This window comes from Impatiens glandulifera, chromosome 9, assembly GCF_907164915.1.
Source record: "Impatiens glandulifera chromosome 9, dImpGla2.1, whole genome shotgun sequence".
Lineage (NCBI taxonomy): Eukaryota > Viridiplantae > Streptophyta > Magnoliopsida > Ericales > Balsaminaceae > Impatiens > Impatiens glandulifera.
The window spans coordinates 28,802,632-28,825,147 of record NC_061870.1 but is presented as its reverse complement, the minus strand read 5'-3'; the positions used below and the strand labels follow the sequence as shown (position 1 = coordinate 28,825,147).

At 31.9% G+C, this 22,516-nt stretch overlaps 5 protein-coding genes and 1 pseudogene across 5 annotated transcripts; 4 read left to right on the top strand and 2 right to left on the bottom strand.

The window, feature by feature from the left end:
• The first annotated feature begins 683 nt into the window (after nucleotides 1-683).
• LOC124915269 lies at nucleotides 684-1,871 on the top strand (annotated as a pseudogene).
• Nucleotides 1,872-1,901: 30 nt separating this feature from the next.
• LOC124915268 (mitochondrial outer membrane protein porin of 34 kDa) lies at nucleotides 1,902-4,560 on the bottom strand. The gene is made up of 6 exons (XM_047455955.1): nucleotides 4,398-4,560; nucleotides 4,223-4,290; nucleotides 3,640-3,750; nucleotides 3,039-3,125; nucleotides 2,729-2,937; nucleotides 1,902-2,522 (listed from the first exon to the last, which is right to left on the bottom strand). Exons 1-6 carry the CDS (start codon nucleotides 4,444-4,446, stop codon nucleotides 2,216-2,218), a joined length of 831 nt encoding a protein of 276 aa, XP_047311911.1. The 5' UTR covers nucleotides 4,447-4,560; the 3' UTR covers nucleotides 1,902-2,215.
• Nucleotides 4,561-8,001: 3,441 nt separating this feature from the next.
• LOC124915266 (pectate lyase-like) lies at nucleotides 8,002-9,261 on the top strand. Its single transcript, XM_047455953.1, has one exon. It carries the CDS (start codon nucleotides 8,017-8,019, stop codon nucleotides 9,247-9,249), a length of 1,233 nt encoding a protein of 410 aa, XP_047311909.1. The 5' UTR covers nucleotides 8,002-8,016; the 3' UTR covers nucleotides 9,250-9,261.
• Nucleotides 9,262-10,488: 1,227 nt separating this feature from the next.
• Nucleotides 10,489-12,230, top strand: LOC124915271 (AP2-like ethylene-responsive transcription factor At1g79700). The gene is made up of 7 exons (XM_047455957.1): nucleotides 10,489-10,872; nucleotides 11,016-11,024; nucleotides 11,113-11,201; nucleotides 11,268-11,341; nucleotides 11,421-11,471; nucleotides 11,535-11,611; nucleotides 11,693-12,230. Exons 1-7 carry the CDS (start codon nucleotides 10,497-10,499, stop codon nucleotides 12,205-12,207), a joined length of 1,191 nt encoding a protein of 396 aa, XP_047311913.1. The 5' UTR covers nucleotides 10,489-10,496; the 3' UTR covers nucleotides 12,208-12,230.
• Nucleotides 12,231-12,292: 62 nt separating this feature from the next.
• LOC124915267 (5'-adenylylsulfate reductase-like 5) lies at nucleotides 12,293-14,629 on the bottom strand. The gene is made up of 4 exons (XM_047455954.1): nucleotides 14,301-14,629; nucleotides 13,207-13,388; nucleotides 12,990-13,114; nucleotides 12,293-12,916 (listed from the first exon to the last, which is right to left on the bottom strand). Exons 1-4 carry the CDS (start codon nucleotides 14,475-14,477, stop codon nucleotides 12,561-12,563), a joined length of 840 nt encoding a protein of 279 aa, XP_047311910.1. The 5' UTR covers nucleotides 14,478-14,629; the 3' UTR covers nucleotides 12,293-12,560.
• Nucleotides 14,630-19,705: 5,076 nt separating this feature from the next.
• LOC124916160 (WRKY transcription factor 72A-like) lies at nucleotides 19,706-22,252 on the top strand. The gene is made up of 5 exons (XM_047456892.1): nucleotides 19,706-19,738; nucleotides 19,872-19,973; nucleotides 20,411-20,989; nucleotides 21,067-21,180; nucleotides 21,449-22,252. Exons 1-5 carry the CDS (start codon nucleotides 19,706-19,708, stop codon nucleotides 22,250-22,252), a joined length of 1,632 nt encoding a protein of 543 aa, XP_047312848.1.
• Nucleotides 22,253-22,516: the final 264 nt, after the last annotated feature.

The window sequence follows — 22,516 nt, the reverse complement described above, 5'->3', positions numbered from 1 at the left end:
ATAGATGGAGACGAGACCACCACCTAGAAATGAACAAGAAGAAAGCAAGCAATGTCACATATAATAATAATCATAATAATAATAATAATAATAATATGTCAATAATGAGCTGTGAAAGCTAAAACTTGGACTAATTATTTAATTATTATGATGGAATTAATTTCTTGGAAGGTTACCTTACCTTACCTTGTTGTACTAAGAAAACACGAATCATATTCCTAGTACCAACTGGGGCTGTTCCAATATTATCTATTATATTCATTATTCGCTCGTTTAATAATTTACTCCTAAAATCAATCCCCCAAGCAAGCTACAGCTGACTTTTATATAAATTCAATTTAATTTTGAATATGAACACAATAATATTGGTAAAGTCATTGTCATAATTGTGATGATAAAATGATATCATTGAGGATATATATGACTTACCCATTATTAATTAAGAAGAGATAACTACAAAATTTATAGTGCTTACATTATCCCTGGTCGAGTTCTGTAAATTATGTTTATTAATTAATTAATTACAAATTCAAATGTTTGAATAAGAATTCATCCTGTTTATATAATATTGCATATGCAGCCATTTAGTCTCTATATATATATCCCTTGTAAACATTCTCTGTGTTCTACTTTACAGAAACCTTAAAGGGTAATACCTTCTCTTCTCTTGTTTTCTCTCTTGATGTATAGACTTGTGAATTTGATTGATTTGTTGAAAAATATGAATGGTGCAGGTTATCGATCGATCAGAGAAAGATGGGTAATCTTTTATGTTGTGTGAAAGTAGACCAATCTACAGTGGCTGTAAAGGAGAAGTTTGGAAAGTTCGAGAAAATTCTGGAACCAGGCTGCCATTTCCTGCCTTGGTGCATTGGAAGTCAGGTTGCCGGCCATCTCACATTACGACTCCAGCAGCTAGATGTTCGCTGCGAGACCAAAACTAAGGTGGTGGTCTTCTTTCATTCATTCATTTCCTTTTAAAACATGCACTTAATTTATCATTAAAACAGGACAATGTCTTTGTTAACGTTGTTGCATCAATTCAATACCGTGCTTTGGCTCACAAAGCAGATGACGCCTTCTACAAGCTAACCAATACTCGTTCCCAGATCACATCTTACGTCTTTGATGGTCGGTCTCTAAACTCTTACTATGTTCTAACTTCTAAGCCCAATTTATTATATACCCTTTTGAATTTGTTGTTTTGCTGTTTCCATCAGTGATCAGAGCTAGTCTTCCAAAGCTAAACCTGGACGATGCTTTTGAGCAGAAGAACGACATAGCAAAAGCTGTTGAAGATGAACTCGAAAAGGCCATGTCTGCTTACGGGTACGAGATTGTTCAGACTCTTATTACCGACATAGAACCAGATGAGCATGTTAAACGTGCCATGAACGAGATCAATGCTGGTAAATAATTCGAATTAAAGCTTCAGTCTCTCTAATATATGAGTTTCACATTAATCATATATATATAATGATGAATGCAGCTGCAAGATTGAGGGTTGCAGCCAATGAGAAGGCTGAAGCAGAAAAAATAGTGCAAATAAAACGGGCAGAAGGAGATGCAGAGGCTAAGCACCTAGCTGGATTGGGTATCGCCAGGCAGAGGCAAGCAATAGTGGACGGTCTGAGAGACAGCGTTATGGGATTCTCAGTTAACGTCCCAGGAACCACAGCTAAAGATGTCATGGACATGGTTCTCGTCACTCAGTACTTTGACACGATGAAAGAAATCGGAGCTTCCTCCAAATCCTCTGCAATTTTCATCCCTCATGGACCAGGAGCGGTTCGCGACGTTGCTCAACAGATTCGTGATGGCCTGCTTCAGTCCTCATCCCTTCCTACCCATCAGTGATTTCTTCATCTATCTATCTATGATGATCTGTTGTAAAAATGGTATACAAAAACAGCATATGAATTATGAAAGTAATAAATAACATGAGAGAATTGCCCAAATCATAGACTCAAAGGTAGGAGAGAATGATTCTTAGGCAAATTTCTCAAACAAGTACACCAAATATGTGCCAATGTTAACTTAACTATGAGTCAAAGGTTTGAATCACAAGCCTTCCCTCGGCCCAAAATAAGATAAATTCGAAACGAAAATATGTCTTTAACATTATTGCATGTCCCCAAACAAGAGGGAAAAGGGAAAACTAGCAGATCTTCTTGATGGCTTTGTCTAGACCTTATCCTAGACTCTTTTCTTTTCTTCATGGTTTCAGTGCCAAAGCCAGACCGAATTTAGCACTCTTATCTATAGACTTGGTGTCAACTTCTCCAGAAATAGTGAACAGTGACTTTGGACGCCATTCATGCTGAATGAGGGCACTTGCCTTGCCAAAATTGTTAACTCTTGCCTTTACCGAGGTCAATGGATCCAAAGCATGCTGGGTCCCAATGTTGATTGTATTGTCATTGGTCGAGAAGTTGTGAGTTACTTCTGCACCAACCGCAGTGTTTGTCAAAGGGCTGACAGTATGGTAGTATGATGCACTCAGTGAATCTCCCTTGTCATTCCTAAGTCATACAATTCAAAAAACACAAGTATCATCATCCTGCATCTAGATTAGACATGATCTAACAAATGAAAATTGTGGGTTAATTGGGGTTGTTATCTGGTTAAATGACTAAAGTGAGGGTTCAAATACATGGACAAGGTCAAATAGGACCCAATTGATATTCATCTGAAACAAAAGTGTTCACTTTGAAACAAAATTACTCACAGTGTCAAAGACGCAATAAGGTCTGTGTTTGTGTAGCTCAATCCACCATTGATTTTGGTAAAAGCACCCTCTTTAGTGTCAAAAGATAGATCTGTTCCAATAGCAAGGGCATTTGTGCCAACAACACCAGAGAAGTTCACAACAGGGTTAGCTGCCAAGCCAATGCTTGAGCTTATCCCCGCATAATCATGCAAGTACTGAACTTCCAGCTGAAAGAACATGCAAATACAGTGCTCTAATTGTCGAATGTGATAAAAAGATTGATCCACGGAAAAAACTGAAACAGAAATTCTATGGTCTTATATTTTACCTTTCCAGATCTTTGATCAGGAAACTTGAAACTGAAGATTGTCTTCAGCCCTGGAGCAGCTTCATCAACTGTTATGGTCGTGAAAAGCTGCAAATTATCAAATGCTTCAGCAAATGTGAATAAACAAGAATAGTAGTAATAGAATGCCTAGTACAAAAGAAAAAAAATAGAGGTTTGTTCATGTACTTTAAGAAAATAATGAGTCAAGTATATAGAAAATTAAATGTTGAATAAACCAAATGAAAATATCTAAAAATTTGAAGTACTTGTATATAAGTTGATTTGATAATAAGAATTGATATCAGAAAAATACTTAAAATACTATTTTACCCTTATAATCACTTAAGATTAATATTCTTCAGGGTTAAAGCTGTCTTCCTACTATGTTACTGTGTTGGGACAAGTTTTTTTGCTTCATTTGAGCAATCTAAATACTCAAATAAGCATTTAATCTTTTAGTTTAAGTCATAAGTTGTATCATCAAACACTGCCTTTAAAACTTATTTATCTCAGTGTGTCAAAATTGTCAAGTTGTTGTACAAGTTACAACACCTATAACAGCCAATGATACAATTCAAGCTAAGTACAACAAATTACTCACATTCGAACTTGTGTCCACTTTGATATCAGTAGTGATATTCTTGTTCTTGAGCTGAGTATTGACATCAGCAACAAAGACATCTCCTTTCTTCACACCAGAGGAAGTAATAGCCTGAATCATACAGAACAAAAAACTTAAAACTCTATATCATCATCACACCGAATATGTCTCAAATGAATCTAATAATGTGAACCACGTCTGATCATTATCCAATCATCAATCAATTCAACAACAAAAACAGTGGTTTTAGATTATGGATGATACCCAATGGGGAGGGGAAAAGAAACAACCAAACGAAATCAAAGGAGTACAAAGTAGAGCACCAATAGCAGATTCTTGAAATTTCAAAAAAAACTTGGAACATATTGAAGATATTAAGAAGCCAATGTGATGGGTGCTTTTAACATCAACGCCAGACCTTAAACATCGCATATGAGAAAAACCCATTTGTATATAAGATACTCCCGTAAAAATAAAACACAAAACTATATCGTAAGTCTCTCAAAACATCTCTGTAGGCTATAAAAAATGAAACTTTCAAGTTCTACCAGCAGATCTAGAGAGAGGAGAGAAGAAAACTCACGACTCCAGTTGGGGAGTAGGTGGTGATGGTGAATTTGTGGTCACTCTGATAGTCCCTGTATAGAAGATCTAAAGACATGAAATTGGAAATGTAATCAGTACAAAATCGGAACAAGACCCAAATTCGTGGAGCTAAGAAGGGTAAAGAAAACAGTAATCTTTCTTTCTTTCTTTACCTTTGGCTTTCTTGCCAATATCAGTGTAGAGACCAGGACCTTTGCCCATGATTATACACAGATAAGAAATGGGATGCTGCTGCTGCTGCGATTGTATAGAAAGAGATAGAGTGTGTGCGTTCGATTGAGGCCTAAGCAAATGAGACCGATTAGCCCTAGATGTATTGCATTGGAACGGTGGAAGGCGACTACGTCACGAGAGAATCCAACCGTCCATTTTCATCTCAGGAAATCAGCAGATGAGATCATTCTAGTAAAAGGGTGTTTTGGGCATTTCCCATCACCATCTTTCCTAGTTTTCTCTTGTCTTGTCATCCAAGATTTTATTAACTTGAAATGATTCAAGTTTTAGGAAAGTTTTGGTTAAGTGACAGTTATATATAATAATTATTATTATTTATAAATAATTAAGTATTTAAATTATATTAATTAACTCTCTTTTTTTTAATTGTAAAATTTTGTAAGTATTATATATGTTTATATTTTATAACTCATTAATTAATTATTATCAGTTTTTGTATAACACTAATAGAGTATCAGTTTAATATCTAAAATTATCATATTTTTACAATTTAAATTCATTATCATTTCATACTTTACAAATATTAAACTTATAGAAACTTTTTTTATTCAGACCCTGTTTCTTTTCTTGTTTTTTTACCCAGATTCTCTAAACAACATAAATATTAGTGGGTACAGTTTATAAACCCAAATATTTGATTAATTTATAAAAAAAGCCCTTGAAGTTTAAAGAGGTTTGATTTGGATATTTAATCTTTTATATAACTTATGTCAAATATTTAATTTATCCCTATTTTTATATATATTTTTTTAAGTTAATTTTTTATTTTGATCCTATGATTTTTTATTATTATTTTTTTAAATATGTAAATTTATAATAATGTTTAAGAATGATAAAAAAATCTAAAAAAAATAAAAAATTTGAATAAAATAAAACACAAAATGAAAAATAATAATTCGTTATTAGTTATATTTTAATAATGTTTATTTTGATGTAATTTTATGATTAATCATGCAGCAGTGTAATTTGTGTTTATTTAATAATGTTTAATTTGTTTTTTTAATAATGGTTGTTTTCATGTTATTTTTATTTTTTTGTGTAATATAATTTGTGTTTATTTAATATGTTTAATTTATTTGTTATGTGTATAAATTATTGATTTATAATTGATTTTATCATAATTTTTTATTTTGAAAAATATTGGGGTTTAATTTGTAAAGTTGATAAATATATAAGTAGTATTGAAAAGATAAAAGTTGGTAAATATTCTTTTGTGTTTTAAGATAAATTTACGAGTTAGAGAAAAATTATTGCTTAATGTGCCATTTTTTTTAAGTTTTTTGAATTTAAAACTAATTATCTTATTTATTTTGTCGCAACCTCCTAATGGTCTAATATACAATTAATAATAAATATATATATATATATATTAAATTTAATATTTATAATTAAATTAATTAAGTAAATAATTTCAACTCGCATCCTTAATAAAAATTTATTAATTTTTAAATAATTTAATATATTTATTATGGTGTTCAATACCATGCTCTATTTTTATATATTTAATATGCGATTTGTGTCAAAGTGAACAAAAGTCATAAGTTATTAAAAAAATATATAATATAAAATTATTTTGTATCATGATTTAAAAATTTATCAAAAAATATTTTTTCATACACTTTTTATTTATTTTATTTACTTTTTCACATAATTTTGTTTATTTCAATTATAGTTTTCATATCAAATGCAAATAAATTCTTCAATTTTTATTTTGAACTACTAGGGTAAGTAACTTAAATTATAATAATTTTGTTTAATAAAATAAATGTATTATGATTTGATTTCTATTAAGAATTTGAACCTTCAACCATTTTTAAAATTTATTATGATTAAGAGGGTAGCTAAACTGATAAAAAGCAGTGTGAAGTGTGAACTAACAAGATGATAGCATTTAGCAATCACAACTAATTCATGTATGATTAGCTAGGAATCTTTATTTATTTTACAAGAAAATAAAATAGTAAACTCACAATATAGGATTTTATAATTTTATTTAAGTGGACAAATATTTAAAGTTCTAGTGATTGTGGAGAGACACTAACGATGGGGAATAAATCAGAGGAAAATAACCAAGAGAATAACTATAAGAGTTGAGGAGCATCTTTTATTTATTTTATGTAATAAATATATTTGTTTTAGTTATCACATACTCAATTTTCAGTATGAATATTTTGTTTTTGAGAAATTTGAATATCAATTATTCAAATTAGAATGAAATATATATTTTTGTTTAATTTAGTTGAGATAATTGATAAAAAAAAAAACAGTTAATAATTAAAATTTACACTTTTTATATCAATATTTTAAATGATCAAAAACATCCCTACAAATATTAAAACAGCTGACAAATAGGAAAAACGACGCTTAATATATCGAACTATTGCGTCGCATAACAAAAATATCATTTACTAACACATATGTCTTTCACCGACATTGGTTTAAGCGTCGATAAATGTCAATAAAATCATAGCGGTAGCAGAGTTTAGGCGATACAAACTTCTTAGATCTAATTATCATAATATTTTTTGGGTGAACTTTTCATTTATAACAAATGTTTAAGGTTATTTGAGTTAGGATTTTATTGTTGTCCATGTATAAATAAAACAGACAAACTCATTTAAACATGACATAAGAGAAAAAAAAAACACAAAACATAATAATAATAACAAAAATAGTAAAATACAGACACATTGTCCAAAACATTATTGAGCTCGTATATTTTCGAGAACAAAAATTAATTGTCAAACGAGATTGTCGGGAGTTAATCGTTCTTCTCAAAATGTTGTCGCTGAACTTCAATCTTTTGTTCGGAAAAGGCACCTCTTAGAAATCTCAATTCGACTCTAACTAATATTAAAATCGGCAAATCTCTTTCGTCGAGTGCGCAATCATGATAGGACTCGAGGAAGAAGCCCCGGCTAACTCCGTGCCAGCAGTCGCGATAAGACGGTTTAGGGTGATTGATTTCGAAAATGAGTTATTCTTGGTTCGTTTTTTAAGAATTTACGAACTCGATAACTTATAAATGATCGTTTTTTTTTTTAATTTTAATGTCATGTTTTATTTGTTGTGTTTACATAATTTTTTAAATTTTTTTTTAATATAGACCGATCTTTTAAAAAAAAAATTGAATCAATAAATTTTATAAAAATAAAAAGTATGTGTATTAATATTTAGTAAAGGGATTGAAATTTCTAAAAAAATGACTAAAATAGTAAATTGCACATAGAAGAAAAAAAAAGAATGAGCAAGAAAATTCCCACAAGTTGCTATAATTAGACACTCATTAACATCCATCCCTTCTAATTTAATTTGTTAGAACTTACCCCTCCTCCATCCAATTCTCTATTCTCATTACTTATAAAAGCCAAGAAACCTTCCATTAATCAAATTAACCCAAACCAAAACCCTAATTTTCATTTTCTCACCATCAAATCTAATCATTGCTAAAACTACTTAGCTAGGGTCACTGTTTTGGGTGGATATGCCAATTAATAATTAATTAATTTGGCTTTTTGATCAAATCACCCAAAAACAATGGCCCTAACTAAGCCAATCCTCTTTCTACTCTTCACCTCCACTCTCCTAACTGCTGCCCAATCATGGAACGCCACGGAAGAAGATGACCATTATCCAATGACAGATTACCTCGTACCTTACAATCTCACAAGAAGAACTATTATCGAAAAATATCATGGCCCATGTAAGCCCACAAACCCAATTGACAAATGCTGGAGATGCAACCCCAAATGGGCCCAAAACCGAAAGAAAATAACCGATTGTATTATCGGGTTCGGTAAAGGAACCACCGGTGGTAGAGCCGGCAGGTATTACGTTGTCACCGACCCGTCCGACAATGATGTCATTAACCCAAGACCCGGAACTCTCCGTCACGCCGTCATCCAAAAAGAACCGTTGTGGATATACTTTGCAAGAAGCATGACAATTAAACTACAAAAGGAACTCATCGTGCAAAGCCATAAAACAATAGACGGTCGGGGCGCCCAAGTTCACATCGCGAACGGTGCGGGTTTCATGATTCAATACGTTCAAAACGTCATAATTCACAACCTGTTTATCAGCGATATCGTGTCTACCTCCGGGGGATTAATCAGGGACTCCGTCGATCATTACGGGTTAAGAGGAACGGCTGACGGGGATGGTGTTTCGATATTCGGGTCTTCCAACATTTGGCTTGATCATCTCTCAATGAGGAACTGCGCTGATGGTTTGATCGATGCGGTGGAAGGTTCCACCAAGATTACGATATCGAATTGTCATTGGACGGATCACGATAAGGCGTTGTTATTCGGTGCCAGCGATAAAACAGACATAGACAGTAAGATGAGAATAACCGTGGCTTATAACCATTTTGGTAAGAGACTTGTGCAGCGAATGCCGAGAGTAAGAGGTGGTATTGTTCACGTGATTAATAACGATTACACGCATTGGAATAAGTATGCTATTGGCGGTAGCCATGGCGCGACCGTGATCAGCCAGGGAAACAGGTTTATTGCGCCTATGTTGCCCGAACTTAAAGAGGTAACACATAGGGATGCGCCCGAGTGGGATTGGAAGAGATGGTCATGGTGTTCGCAAGGGGATATATTCGCCAGGGGAGCGTTTTTCAGAAGTTCGGGCGATTGTAGTAAAGGGAATATCGCGAGATTGGCTGGAATGGACGCCATTTATCCAAGACGCGGAAGAGCGGTGAAGAGCATGACTCGTTTCGCAGGATACCTTGGTTGTAGGCCTGGTGTGGCTTGTTAATTCATTAATTAAGAGGAAATGAAGAGATGATAAGAGAAAAAGAAAAGAAATCAGAGAGGATGGATTCATCATTCATATATATTTACTTTTTTTACTCCCTCAATTACATAATATTATTTGTGACTATCATTATTATTATTTTTTTGTTTAATTGAGGGGTTTAATTATTTATTTTTAATAATACCCAATTTTCCCCTAATTCGTCTTATTTGGTTAATATTTAATTGAATTCAATTAATTAATTTTGAAAAAGAAGAAAAGAAAAGACATTTGGCCATTGTTTTGGAGTGATCTTTAGGAAAACAATTAGTTTATAAGTTCAAAAGGAATCTGTCTTGCTTAATATTATTATATATAAATTAATACCATAAGAAACAAAAACATATATTATATATTAATTAGACGGGGAATCCAATAAAAGAAGGGTATTATGCTCGATAGATGCTTAGACGCCATTTATGGATATGATATTTCAAAATGAGTGAGTTTTATTTTCATTTAATTCGTTTTGAGTAAGAATTAATGACTATCACTTTTATTTAAAATGTTCTAAATAAAATTCGAACTTATAAAAACTGTATAGTCAATTATTAATACATATTATTTTTTAAGTTGTCCAAATGTAAATTTCCTCTCGAACATGAATTCAAATAGAGATTTGAATACTGTCATATTCAATTCTCACTAATTTCTTTTTTCCTAATATTTTATATATTAAGTTTAAGTCCTAGTTTTTTTTTTTTTTTAAATTATTATGTTGAAGCTTATCCTAATTCTAATTTCTAGTTCGTCCATATAACTCGTGAAAGGTCGAGTCATTTGAATTCATGGTTTACATTTCCGATTGAAATCTTGAGTATTTTAGATAAAGATTTCAGCTAGTAAAATAAAACTAAACATTGAAATTATTGGGGATCTAATCTCACCAATATTCTTTAGAAAATAAAAAAAAAAGACAAGAAAGTCACAATCAAAATTGATTACCTTGTCAGTTGAAAACAATATATTTCCCAACCACTCATCTTCGTGTTTACATTTCTCAAAACAACTGGACAACGATTGATTATTGGATTTTAGTGCTGGAAATTAAGGTGAAGACAAATATCTGTCACAAAGTTCTCTCTGTATTATCGAATTCCTTGTCTTGTTCTCTAATCCAGCCATTACAACAAGAGACAAAAATAAACACGAATAAGAACATAACAAGGAGCACGAGTAAGCTCTATATATATTCATCTTCTGCATGCATGTCGGTCATCTTTCCAGCTAGAAGAAGAAGAAGAAAAGGAGGACATATGACATTAATGGAGATGATTTATAATGTTAAGAATGAAGAGAAGATGGGAAAAAGGCAAAGAATCTGCAACGTGTTAGAAGGAGGAAACAGAAACATGAAGAGGAGAAGAAGATCAAGTGATCATGATATTCAGCAGCAGCAGCAACAGGAGGTTCAATTAACTCATGATCAAGTTCGTGTCGATCCGTTAATTCCTGCACCCACCACCGTTAAGAGAAGCTCCAGATTTCGCGGAGTCAGTCGCCATAGATGGACTGGCCGCTATGAAGCTCACTTGTGGGATAAACTCTCGTGGAATGTCACTCAGAGAAAGAAAGGGAAGCAAGGTATGTACAAAATTCCAAGAAAACATATCTAATTTCTTTAATTTACACTCTTCTTCTTCAGTCTTACTTATTTTTACATTAATTGGCTGTCTATGGCATGATGGATCATCATTGTTCTGGATTCTAATGATGCTGGCATGCAGTTTATCTTGGTGGGTACTCATCTTTTTGATTTCTTCATTTCATATACATGGTTTTATTGAACCCAAATCTGAAACCGAGTTCATAATCTTCTGTCAGGCGCCTATGATGAAGAAGAAGCTGCGGCAAGAGCTTATGATTTGGCTGCACTTAAGTACTGGGGGCCAACCACTTTCACCAATTTTCTGGTATGGTAATTGTATATACATATTCTTCGTAGAAGATGTAATTTCAATAAAGGTGCGTTCTTGCAGGTTTCCGATTATGAGGATGAGCTTAGATTCATGCAAACTGTCACCAAAGAGGAGTATTTAGCCTCTCTAAGAAGGTATAGCTAGCTACCTTTTTCTACACATTTAATTCATTCATTCATAGCTTATGACTGATTAATAATTTACCATTCACAGAAAGAGCAGCGGTTTCTCAAGAGGTGTATCGAAATATAGGGGAGTCGCGAGGTACGATAATATTGTTTCTGGTTTCCGATATAAATTAGTGTTCTGATTTATCGATGGTTACAGGCATCATCATAATGGAAGATGGGAAGCTAGAATAGGGAGGGTCTTTGGCAACAAATATCTCTATCTCGGCACTTATAGTAAGTTAGTTAGTTAACAGAAAAACCTGTCATCCTAACTGGATGAATTTTTGATTTGGGAATTGTTCGCCTGTTCTTCAGGTACACAGGAGGAGGCTGCACGTGCCTATGATATCGCTGCAATCGAGTACAGAGGAATCAATGCAGTCACAAACTTTGACTTGAGCACTTACATCAGGTGGCTCAAGCCACCTTCTGGACAAACCAGTCCAAATGCTTTTCAAGAACAGCTTCCATTGGCCGCACCATTTATCAAAACTAGTAATTACACAGACACTGATCTAGATTCTCCCCGAAATCTTAACCCATCCAAGAAGTTACCTTCTCCTTCTTCTCCAACTGCCCTTGGTCTTCTGCTTCGATCCTCTGTTTTCAGGGACCTGGTGAGGAAGAACTCTAATGTTTCCGAGGAAGAAATTGAAGGGAAAGATACAAAGAAAGAAGTTTTAATTGTCAGTGACGATGAATTTGATGGCATCTTTTGCCATGGAATAACCGATGAGGATGATGATGATCCATTTCTGCTATCTGTTTCAAGCGACAGCCATGGCTTAGTGTTTCAGAGGCCTCTGCCCCAATATGGGTTCAGTGGCTAATATAGTAATATCAATAATAAGAATAATAAGAAAGAAAGATCAAAAGGTGTGAAATCTGTACATTTTAGGATTTTCATGATTAACATAAGAGAAATAACCTTGTTTGACCAAAGTTGTAAACTGTAAATAGAGCTGTCAATTACAAAAATGCCCTCTCCAGCAATAATAGATTACACAGGAACAATTTGGTCACAGATTCACATTTCTATTTTTTGTTCCAACTTACACACACACACAAATTGAGAGATAAGGGCTTATGCCAAATTGCATAATAATAATAATTATAATTATAATAATAAAGATAATATTAAGCGCCAAGATGTGTACCTTCTTTCTCACCCACAAGTTATATATTATGACACAGAAGCAAAAGAAGATGCCCAAACACGAGCGCTGCTCTTACCCGCCCTGTGAAAATTTTGTGTTTTGCAGAGTTTAAGCTTGACCCACATACTCTTCACATCGATCAACTGTATAACACGTCCCAAAAGGTGGCTCAACCCCACAAGGAACCCCCAATTAAGGCGAGTCATGCTAGCAACCCTCAATGCAATCTGATGGTACAAATTCCGTGGGAAGAAATACACCAATGTCCTGAAGAGGACAAACAATACTGAAAAAACTAAGTACGGTTCCCCATCTAAGATTTGAGTTCTTTCCAGAGCTTCTGGGATCTCGTCTTCAGTCAAATGCAGAACTGGATCAATTCCTGAAACAGAAAACCAATTATGGATCAAATGAAGCCAAAACATGAGCTTCTTATATAGATAACTGCTAGTCACCTGTATTATTCTTATAAAATTGCACCAAGGAGACGAGATCCTTCTGCCCATAATACCGTACTTTTTCTGTCTTGTTCATCAAAATAATTGCCGGCAAGCTGTGAATCCCATACCTCGAAAGAAGGCTGCACTTAAACAAATAGATTACACAGATTAAATATCCAGCTTATGGCACAAACAATCTCCTACCTAATAAAAAAAAGGGCAAAACAACAACCTTGGCATGACATTAGATTGCTCGATCATTACATGCTGAATTTGAGGAAACAGAGAGCTGAGTGCAGAAAACTTGGGAAGCACAGCAACTGAGAACGGGCACCAGGAAGCATGAAATAGAACAGCAGTGTATGCATTCTCTGAACTCAAGTCCAACATACTGTCAAGAGATTCCCCATCAATCTATCAAAGCAACAAAACAGGACACTATTCAGAGTTTGGATATCATAACAATTCTTATCCTACACGAACCATGAACAATGTAAGGCAATTAATTCAATTGAATTCATCTAAGTTCTAACCAACTATCGTGGACGACGTTAAAGGAAGAGATTATGAATGGAGTAAAAGAACTTAGGATCATCGATCTCTTCCCTTAATCACACATAAGCATCAAGGACATGACCATGAGAATTAACTAATAATAAATTATCACATGGCAAATATGAACAAAAGATATCATTGGTCGGCTGGTTGATGAAATTAATTAATTGGTAACAGAAACCTAATGATAACCAAAAGTTTAACACACTGAAACCAAACTCTCATCAATATATAGCAGCAGAAGTCAATGCTACATCTAGTAGCTACTTTCATGGTCCCACTTCAATAATTATAGGTTGGTTGGAAACAGATTCCACTTCATAAAACGGTAGTAAATACTACCCAGATAATTCATTCCTGTTCATAGTATGAACCCTAATCAGATAGATTCACCTTTCTAAAAGTTCAAAACTTTCCCTTTTCTAGGCATACAAAGAAGAAAATAAACAAGTAGAGAAAATAGTATATTCAAATCTTTTCAATTATATTAAAGATTAGACATGTTTAGCTGTTCAATTCTCTGTGATGAAATCAAATATGTATATATATTGAATTAAGTCATCATCCCTTTCCCCACACCAACAACCCAACAAAATTTTTCCCAAAAATAAACCCAACAAAATTAAGCGTTGCAAACAATTCTACGGTATAAAAGGAGCAAAATTTCAATCTTATTTTACTAGAACGCTGAACCGGCATACAATAACATCGCATATTACATACGATTTGGAAGAATAAAAGCGTTGAAAAGAGAAAAGGGTAATCTGAAACCTGAATCAGGGAAGAGATAGGCATTGCATCGGTGCATTGAAGCTGCAGATCGTAAAGAAAGGAGTTTGAGTGTGGAAGGCATGAGGATAGAGATGCAGCAGAGGACGAAACAGGACGAATTGAAGAAGCGGAGATGAAGATGAACAAAAACGCAAGGCAAATCAGCGAGTCCGCCATGGAAATGTTGCAGAATTAGAAGCGGTTGGCTTTCCCTTTCCTCCCGCCCTTCTCCCTCCTCCTGACCTGATAAAGCCCTCTTTGGTTGGCCCTTGTCTCTCTCTCTCTCTCTCTCAACAAATGACTCACATTCAATTCATCTCCAACTATGACTTTTTTTTTTTCTTTCAAAATTCTTCTTATATATTTATGTAATTTAGCCACTGAATAAATAGGTCAGTACACCTTTAACCCTCAATGTTTCACACCAATCAAATGTCACTAGAAAATCCCCATATAATAAAGAAACATTTGTAAAATGACAAATATGTGTTTGAAGTTGACAAAAGAATCTAGGCAACATGTGTTGATAGAGAAATCAGGAGATTGATGAAGTTCAAATACAAAGACATTAAATTGTCTATGACCCAACCCAAGTGTGTGGTGATCAAGTGTATTCATAGATGATATAAACAACACATTACCATTATTTTTTTGCATATTTTAAATATTTAAATAGTTTCTCCCAGAAATAATATAATTTAAGAAAATAATAATTTGAAGTTCATGATGATAAGAATCCTACTAAAAAAATATATTTTGTAACTTAACAAAAATATATATATATATATATATATATATATATATATATATATATATTGGGGTAAGAGGGTTCCTAAGACTAAATGTTACAGGTTCGATTTATATTTAGAACGCCTTAAGTTGAAAGACGTATTATGGTTGTGAAGAATTTGAGTTAGGTTTTACAAAAATTTGGGATGAGTTTACATAAAAAAAAATGAGAAAATTATGGATAAAAAAAAATGAATAAACATATTTTTTGTTATTATTTTAGAATTAGAGAAGCAAATAATGAATTAAATAAAAAAATGTGATCATGTCAAGTTTCTATCATAAAAAAATATTTTGTTTCGAATGGTTCTTACCTCACTCGAGTCCTCACCTAGATTCACTTTTAGTTGTGAGGTCATGATAACATCTTCCATTAAAATAAATGTATACTAAATCACATATTGCTAAAGTGTTTATTTGTTTGGTTTCGGGTGTTTTATTTTTTTTAAAAAATTCGAAAATCGAACCATATATTAAAATTAAAATTCGATTTATTTCGAATTCGATGACTTCGAATTCAGTCAGATATTCAGTTTAGACCAAATATTGAATACACATACACAATTGTATTATTTATTATAATAATTGAACCTGTATATTATTTTTAATTTCACTGTTAACAAATTTTAAAGATTAAAGTCTTTTAAATTTATAAATTTAAAAGGATAACAACTTACCTAATTTAATATATAATAAAATATATAATTATTTAATTATATCTAATAAAACATATAATTAAAATAAATAGTAAAAAGTGAATTCGGTTTTTAATTTGGTTTTTGAGTTTAAACCACATCTCGAAAAATCAAACCGAAAATCGTATTTGAATTCGAATTGATTTAAAATTTAATTCGAAAACCAAAAATAAAATTCGAATTCAGTTTATTCGAATTCGATCGGATATTCAGTTCAAATCAAATATTGAACACCTTTACATATTGTTAACCAAGCACACACATAATTGTATATTAAAAGAAGAAGAAAATTTTGATAAAAGTCGACTTAAGAGATTAATCGATTGTACATTCGATTATATCTAAAAGCGTTTAAAAAAATATAAATATACAAAAATAGGTGAGAAATAAATGATATTGGGCTAAACAATATAACCCTCCTTAAAAGGGCTAAAAATTATCAAGTCCATCAACAACATATAATAAATACTCCTCTCAAGTCTCAAATAATTAATCCGTCAAAAATTTGCTTATCCCATATAAACAATTTACTGTCACGATAGAAACAGAACATATTTATTTTTTATAACAATTATATTATTGATTTATGAGTGTATTAAAATAATAAAAATAGTAAAAGATAATAGATGGGTGGCACAACTAGTAAATAAATAGTGGCAAGTAAGGAGGGTCAAACCTCATAATAATTCTTTAATTTTCAGTTGAAATAAATAAATAAATAAATTAATTAAAACTACATAATCTAAAACCATTGACTCTCTTCAATATATTAATCCCCACTTGGATTTAAAGTCTTCATGATGCCACCAAGCATGTGGGCCCCCTCCCATCCTGACTATACATATACTAATAATTTAATTGTATTCTACTTTATTTTCTTTTTCACATCAAATTTTCAAATAAAACTTTAATACTTACTTTTTCACATAAGTTTACCCATTAAAAACTATATTATTTTAATATTAAAAATTATTAGATCAGCCATTTTGAGATGACATATTTTATTTAATAAAATATTAAATACTTAACATGGCTACTGCCGCTTCTCATATCATTTTAACAATGACTTTTTGTTTAATACTAGGGCTCGTTTGATCATTCATTGGTTTATTTAGATTTAATCCAATTAAATCAAATCTAATCTTCAATAATTTATTCAATTAAAATAATTTAAAAAATGGGTTCATGCCACATATATTTGAAGAGTACTTAATTAATTACTGAGTCATATATATATATACACGATGTCTAGCTATAATTAGGTAGATAGTCTAGGTTGACGAAAATTCATTAATTTAATTACTAATTATTAACATCTGTGGCATGTACTAGTGACGAATATACATATTAATTAATTTTTTTTTTTTATAATTTGTTGATTATAAATTGAATTAATGACATGAAATATTATTAGCATTGAGGAATAAATTAGATGTAAAAGTCAAAATGATTCTCTTTATAATAATTGACATGAATTAATTAGCTACTGTTCAACATCAAACAAGAGCCGTGGATATAATTATAAACAACTAATTAACAATGAATTAGTTGGCTTGGTTCAAATTAATTATAAATATTTACTCGTTATATATAGTTAATATTTAATTAAGTCAATTTAATTATACAGCTACACCAGGAACCAGCTTTCATTAATTACCCAGATGAGTCTTAATTAAGATCATGTCATGTTACTAATTATTTATACTATATATAATATCAATAACCCTAGATATTAAGTTTATTTAGTTTTGATTGTTTGTTTGTTCTTTATTGTGTATATATCTCTATTATGGATGTTTGACACTTTTCATTGTCTTTGTTTTGTGTTGTTTTTATTTTTGTCGTGATTAATATATATAAATGTGAATATTTATTAAAAGTGATAATATATATGTGAATTGAGAGCAGTTAATTAATTAATGATGGACATACAAAAGTCCAAATTGATTACATCCATAGGTATGTGTCAAACTCAAACATAATAGTTTTTTTTTCTGCAGCTGTTAGATAGATAGATAATGTTAATGTTACACAGCAAGGACATGTTAATTTATTCAAATCACGCTCACTAGTGATTATTGAATTTTCAAAAAGATCAATTTTATTTTAATCTAGGAACTAACTCAATTTAACGGTAATAATTCTCTATATTAGCATAAAGACGATACTAGTGAGAATAAAAATTTCAGTAAAAAAATATTAATAAAACCATTCTATTTTATTTCAGACAAATACTTAGGATCATGAGTGTTTAATGAGTTGTTAACAGTCTAGCTTCTTTAGTTTTGTTTAAACTTTTTTTTCTTTTAATTTTTAAAATTATAAAAACTCAAACTCATTATTTTTTTTTTATCAGAAATGTTAACACAACCTTCTACCATAGCACTTTGCTTAAATTAAATAAGTTGATGATCAAATTCAATACGTTAAAAGATTTTAAAATGACGAGAAACTAAAAAAAAAAACGCGTGTAAAAGAAATCATGTAATATATGTAACTATGTTGCCATAAATTCGTAGAGGAGTAGACAAAGAGTTCCATGATATTTTTGAGACATGACTTATACCAAATTTTATTTTATTTTTTTTTTATTTAAAAAAAAATATACTTGTAAGATTTTTTTATTATTTGATATAGAAAGTTAATTAGCATAACCTTATACAATCATTAATTATACTTCAACTTAAAGTGTTCTTAAGTAAAAAATCAAACTTTTAATAATCTTTATAAACGATGAACTATAAAAAAAAAAAAAAACTTTAATAATGGATGATTTTATCATATTATGGGACAGTTGATATATAACTTTAGCAAATAGACAGGTTAGAGAATATTTGAATCTAGTCTGAAAAATGTATAAATTATAATATATATATTAAGACATTATTGTCAATATATTTTAAAATAACAAAATAAAAAACTCTAATAAAATGTTAATTATAAATTGGTTAATGATATATTTAAAAAGAAGAAGAGAAGCACGTCGTTCAAAATTCAAATTATATATCTTTATTAAAAATAATAAATGTAAAAGAAAAAAAAAGTATTTAAGTCTTGATATATTAATTTTCTATTACCTAATGTAAGAAGTTTAAGTCATGTACAGCTGAATAGTCACATAAGTCATAATGATTCATATTTTTATTAGTATTATTCTTCCTCTTGAATAAATATCACTCTCATTCAAATTCAAATTCAAAGTTGAAACCAAACATTTGCTAATTAATACCTCTACCTTAATTTAAATTCAAATATAAAAACTAATTGTATCATATAATTTAATACATATAATTTTCTTATAAATTAAAATTGTATTTAATACTAGTAACATAATTTATTTTTTTTCCGGCACATAAAATAACAATCATATATATATATATATATATATATATTTATTTTACAACTCGTATTTATATTAAATTAATAATTGGGTGCCGACAAATGCGGGTCTTTTCTCTTCTCTCTTGTTGTAAAGTCTAAGATCGTCTCTGTCCTAAAACAACGTTGAAGTTGAATTCTTCTTCTAAGGTTGTCCATTTAATTTGCATTTTCTTCAACTTGATATAATTTATTTAATTTCTTAATATTAATATTAATATATATATACACACTAACTATCAATATATATCATGTATACGTAGTGTAAACAAACGTGAGGAGATTTATCGATGAGTGTGGTCTGGGAGTTGACATTTTTATTTTTATTATTATTTATTTTTGAGGGTGTGCGCGTAATGGAAGAAAGATGAACAGATTTGAATTTATTTAAATTATTGGGTTTACTTTCTTGTCGATCGACTCTTCAGCTGCAAATATAGACTGGTAGATCATGGTTTGTCAAATTAAGGAGCCTATCCCATAAACATATAGATCCTAGAGAGAGAAACATAGTATTTCGATTCAATCGATTGATCGATCTTAATGGAAGCTCAACTCATCCTTCAGCATAAACAGGTATGTCGTTAATTTCTTGATTAATTAATTGCATGTGTATTTGGAGTTTATAATCATCATGATCTTCAATCTCTATGTTTGAATTATTATATATTTGCTATTAGTTCATGATGGATTCAAAACATTTCTATAGCTTCAAGATGGAGATCATAGAGGTCAACTTCATGATAGGAGGAATTTGAACTCGTCTTCCCCAACTCTAGTCAAGAACGAATCATCAGTTGACAAGGATCAGGTAACGTTTTAAATGAAAGTGAAAATTATGTCAATCATGCTAGCTTATTAAAGATGTGATCTTGATATAATTGAGAAAGTCAATTCATCTAATTATGAATTTATACAATAAAAATAAAAATTTCATTAAGTGATGGTAAATATAAGTTAATTAGGTCACTGTAATAAAAGTTACATTTGAGATAGAATTGCTGATTTTAAGGATCTAAATATATTATAAGAAGGACATTATAAGATAACTGTTTGAATTTCTGGATCCCCATGCATTAAAGATATGCATGGGGTTTGACTTGATCTTAATTATAGTCATAAAATCGAATCTTCAAGATTCTGCATTCCCATCTCTTAAATTCTATATTAAAAATTATAGCATTAATTAATACATGCAGGTTTCTATTGTCATGTAATTAATTTTATCCATAATATATATATATATAGGAAGATGATAATGATGAACTTGAATCTGCCAAGATGGAAATGGGGCATGTAAGAGAAGAAAATGCGCGGTTGAAGATGTTATTAGATCGAATTCAAAAGGATTACCAATCACTTCAAATGCAATTCACCACCACCTTTCAACACCATAATTTTACTAGAATTAATTTACAAGATAAACCGCCTGAAGAAGATGAAGAAGTTGAAGAACCTGACCTTGTTTCGTTAAGACTTGGAATGAGAACCCCGGCCGAGCCAAAAAGAGACCAGGAAAACTCTAGCAGCCCTAGAAAGTCGACGAGCAACAACGATAAACAGATGAAGGACAGCTTGAAGCTTGGATTAGATTATGATATGGATAATTGGTCTAAATCCAGCACTGCTGATACCATTACTTTGGAGAAAAGTTCGGATGATAGTTTAGTCGAGATGGAAAAGGATGAACATCAAGCGGGAGAAACTTGGCCGCCAAGTAAAACATTGAAGACAATGAGAAATGGAGATCAAGGTGATGAACTTTCACACCAATCCAGTGTCAAGAGAGCTAGGGTTTCGGTTAGGGCTAGATGTGACACCCCCACCGTAAGTATTAATATTGTATGATCTATTTCATTTCTACTTATTCTCTACCTATATATACTAAAACTATAATTTTGTAGATGAACGATGGATGTCAATGGAGGAAATACGGACAGAAGATAGCGAAAGGAAATCCTTGTCCAAGAGCATACTATCGTTGCACGGTTGCACCATCATGCCCGGTTAGAAAACAGGTAATTAATATTTTTGAAAAGTAACTCTTTGTCATTCAGTAAGTAGAGATCAAATGTCACAAATTTAATAAAATGAAACTAAAGTTTTGATATGTAGATAAGGCAAGTGTTATGTACTAAGAATCATAGTTAACACAATAATTAAGTTTTTATGTTACTATTTCAAGTTTCAATTTTTATGTTAGAAAACAAGTAAATTAACACAAAATAAAACTAGGGTTTTTCTTTGAACCTAATTATTTTCTTTGCATGCATGTTGTTTTTATAGGTCCAAAGGTGTGCCGATGACATGTCGATTTTGATAACAACATACGAAGGTGCCCATAACCATCCTTTGGCATTCTCCGCCACGGCCATGGCTTCCACTACTTCTGCCGCCGCCTCCATGCTTCTCTCCGGCTCATCTAGTTCTGCCCCCGGAGCATCAATTAACCTCCGGGGACTTAACTTCAACCTCTCAAACATAACTTCACCGTCAAGACCTCTATACATGCCTAGCACTTCCCAATCACTTTATCCAACCATCACTTTAGACCTAACCACCACCGGTGGCAGTACTAGTAATTCTACTCCATCTTCCATTCATCTTCCACCTCGGTTTCCTTCCACCACCTTAAGCTTTTCTTCATCAGAATCAAACAATAGTTTCCCATCTCTATGGGGAAACGGATACCCGAATTATGGGGCTGCACCTACATCATACAATAAGGCTCCGTTTGGATCAATGAATTTACTTGGGAAACCAATTTTTGGGCAAGAAAATAATAGCTTTTACAACCAAACATTAATGGCGGCTAACAATTCTCAGCAGAGTCTTACGGATACGTTGACAAAGGCTATTACCTCGGACCCTAGTTTCAGGTCGGTGGTGGCAGCTGCATTGTCGAATATGGTTGATAATGGATCGGGTACGAGCCAGGGGAACAATAGTAGTATCGGGTCGGGTACTGATATGAACGGGCTGGATAGGAAAGCAGGCCATCCTACGGCGGTTAACCCTCTGCCGTATTCTGTCTCTAAAGGTGGTCCGGTATTGCCCTCAGAGGCTGACCGAAGAGATCAGATGAAATAGTGGCTGACCGAAGAGATGAAATAGTGGCCGGAGTTTTTCTTTAGAATTTTGCTTTATTGGATTCAACGAAAATTGTATAATCAACAGTGTCTTTCCATCGTAACTTTTCTCATACACAAATCTAATAACAATTTCTTTTTTTTTTCTTAAACAAAAATTGAATGTCATTAAACTAGAATCAAACTAGCTCAAAAATTTGATTTAACCCATAAATCTGAAACAGTAATTGAGTGACATGATTTATCCAAGATACCAATGGAAAAG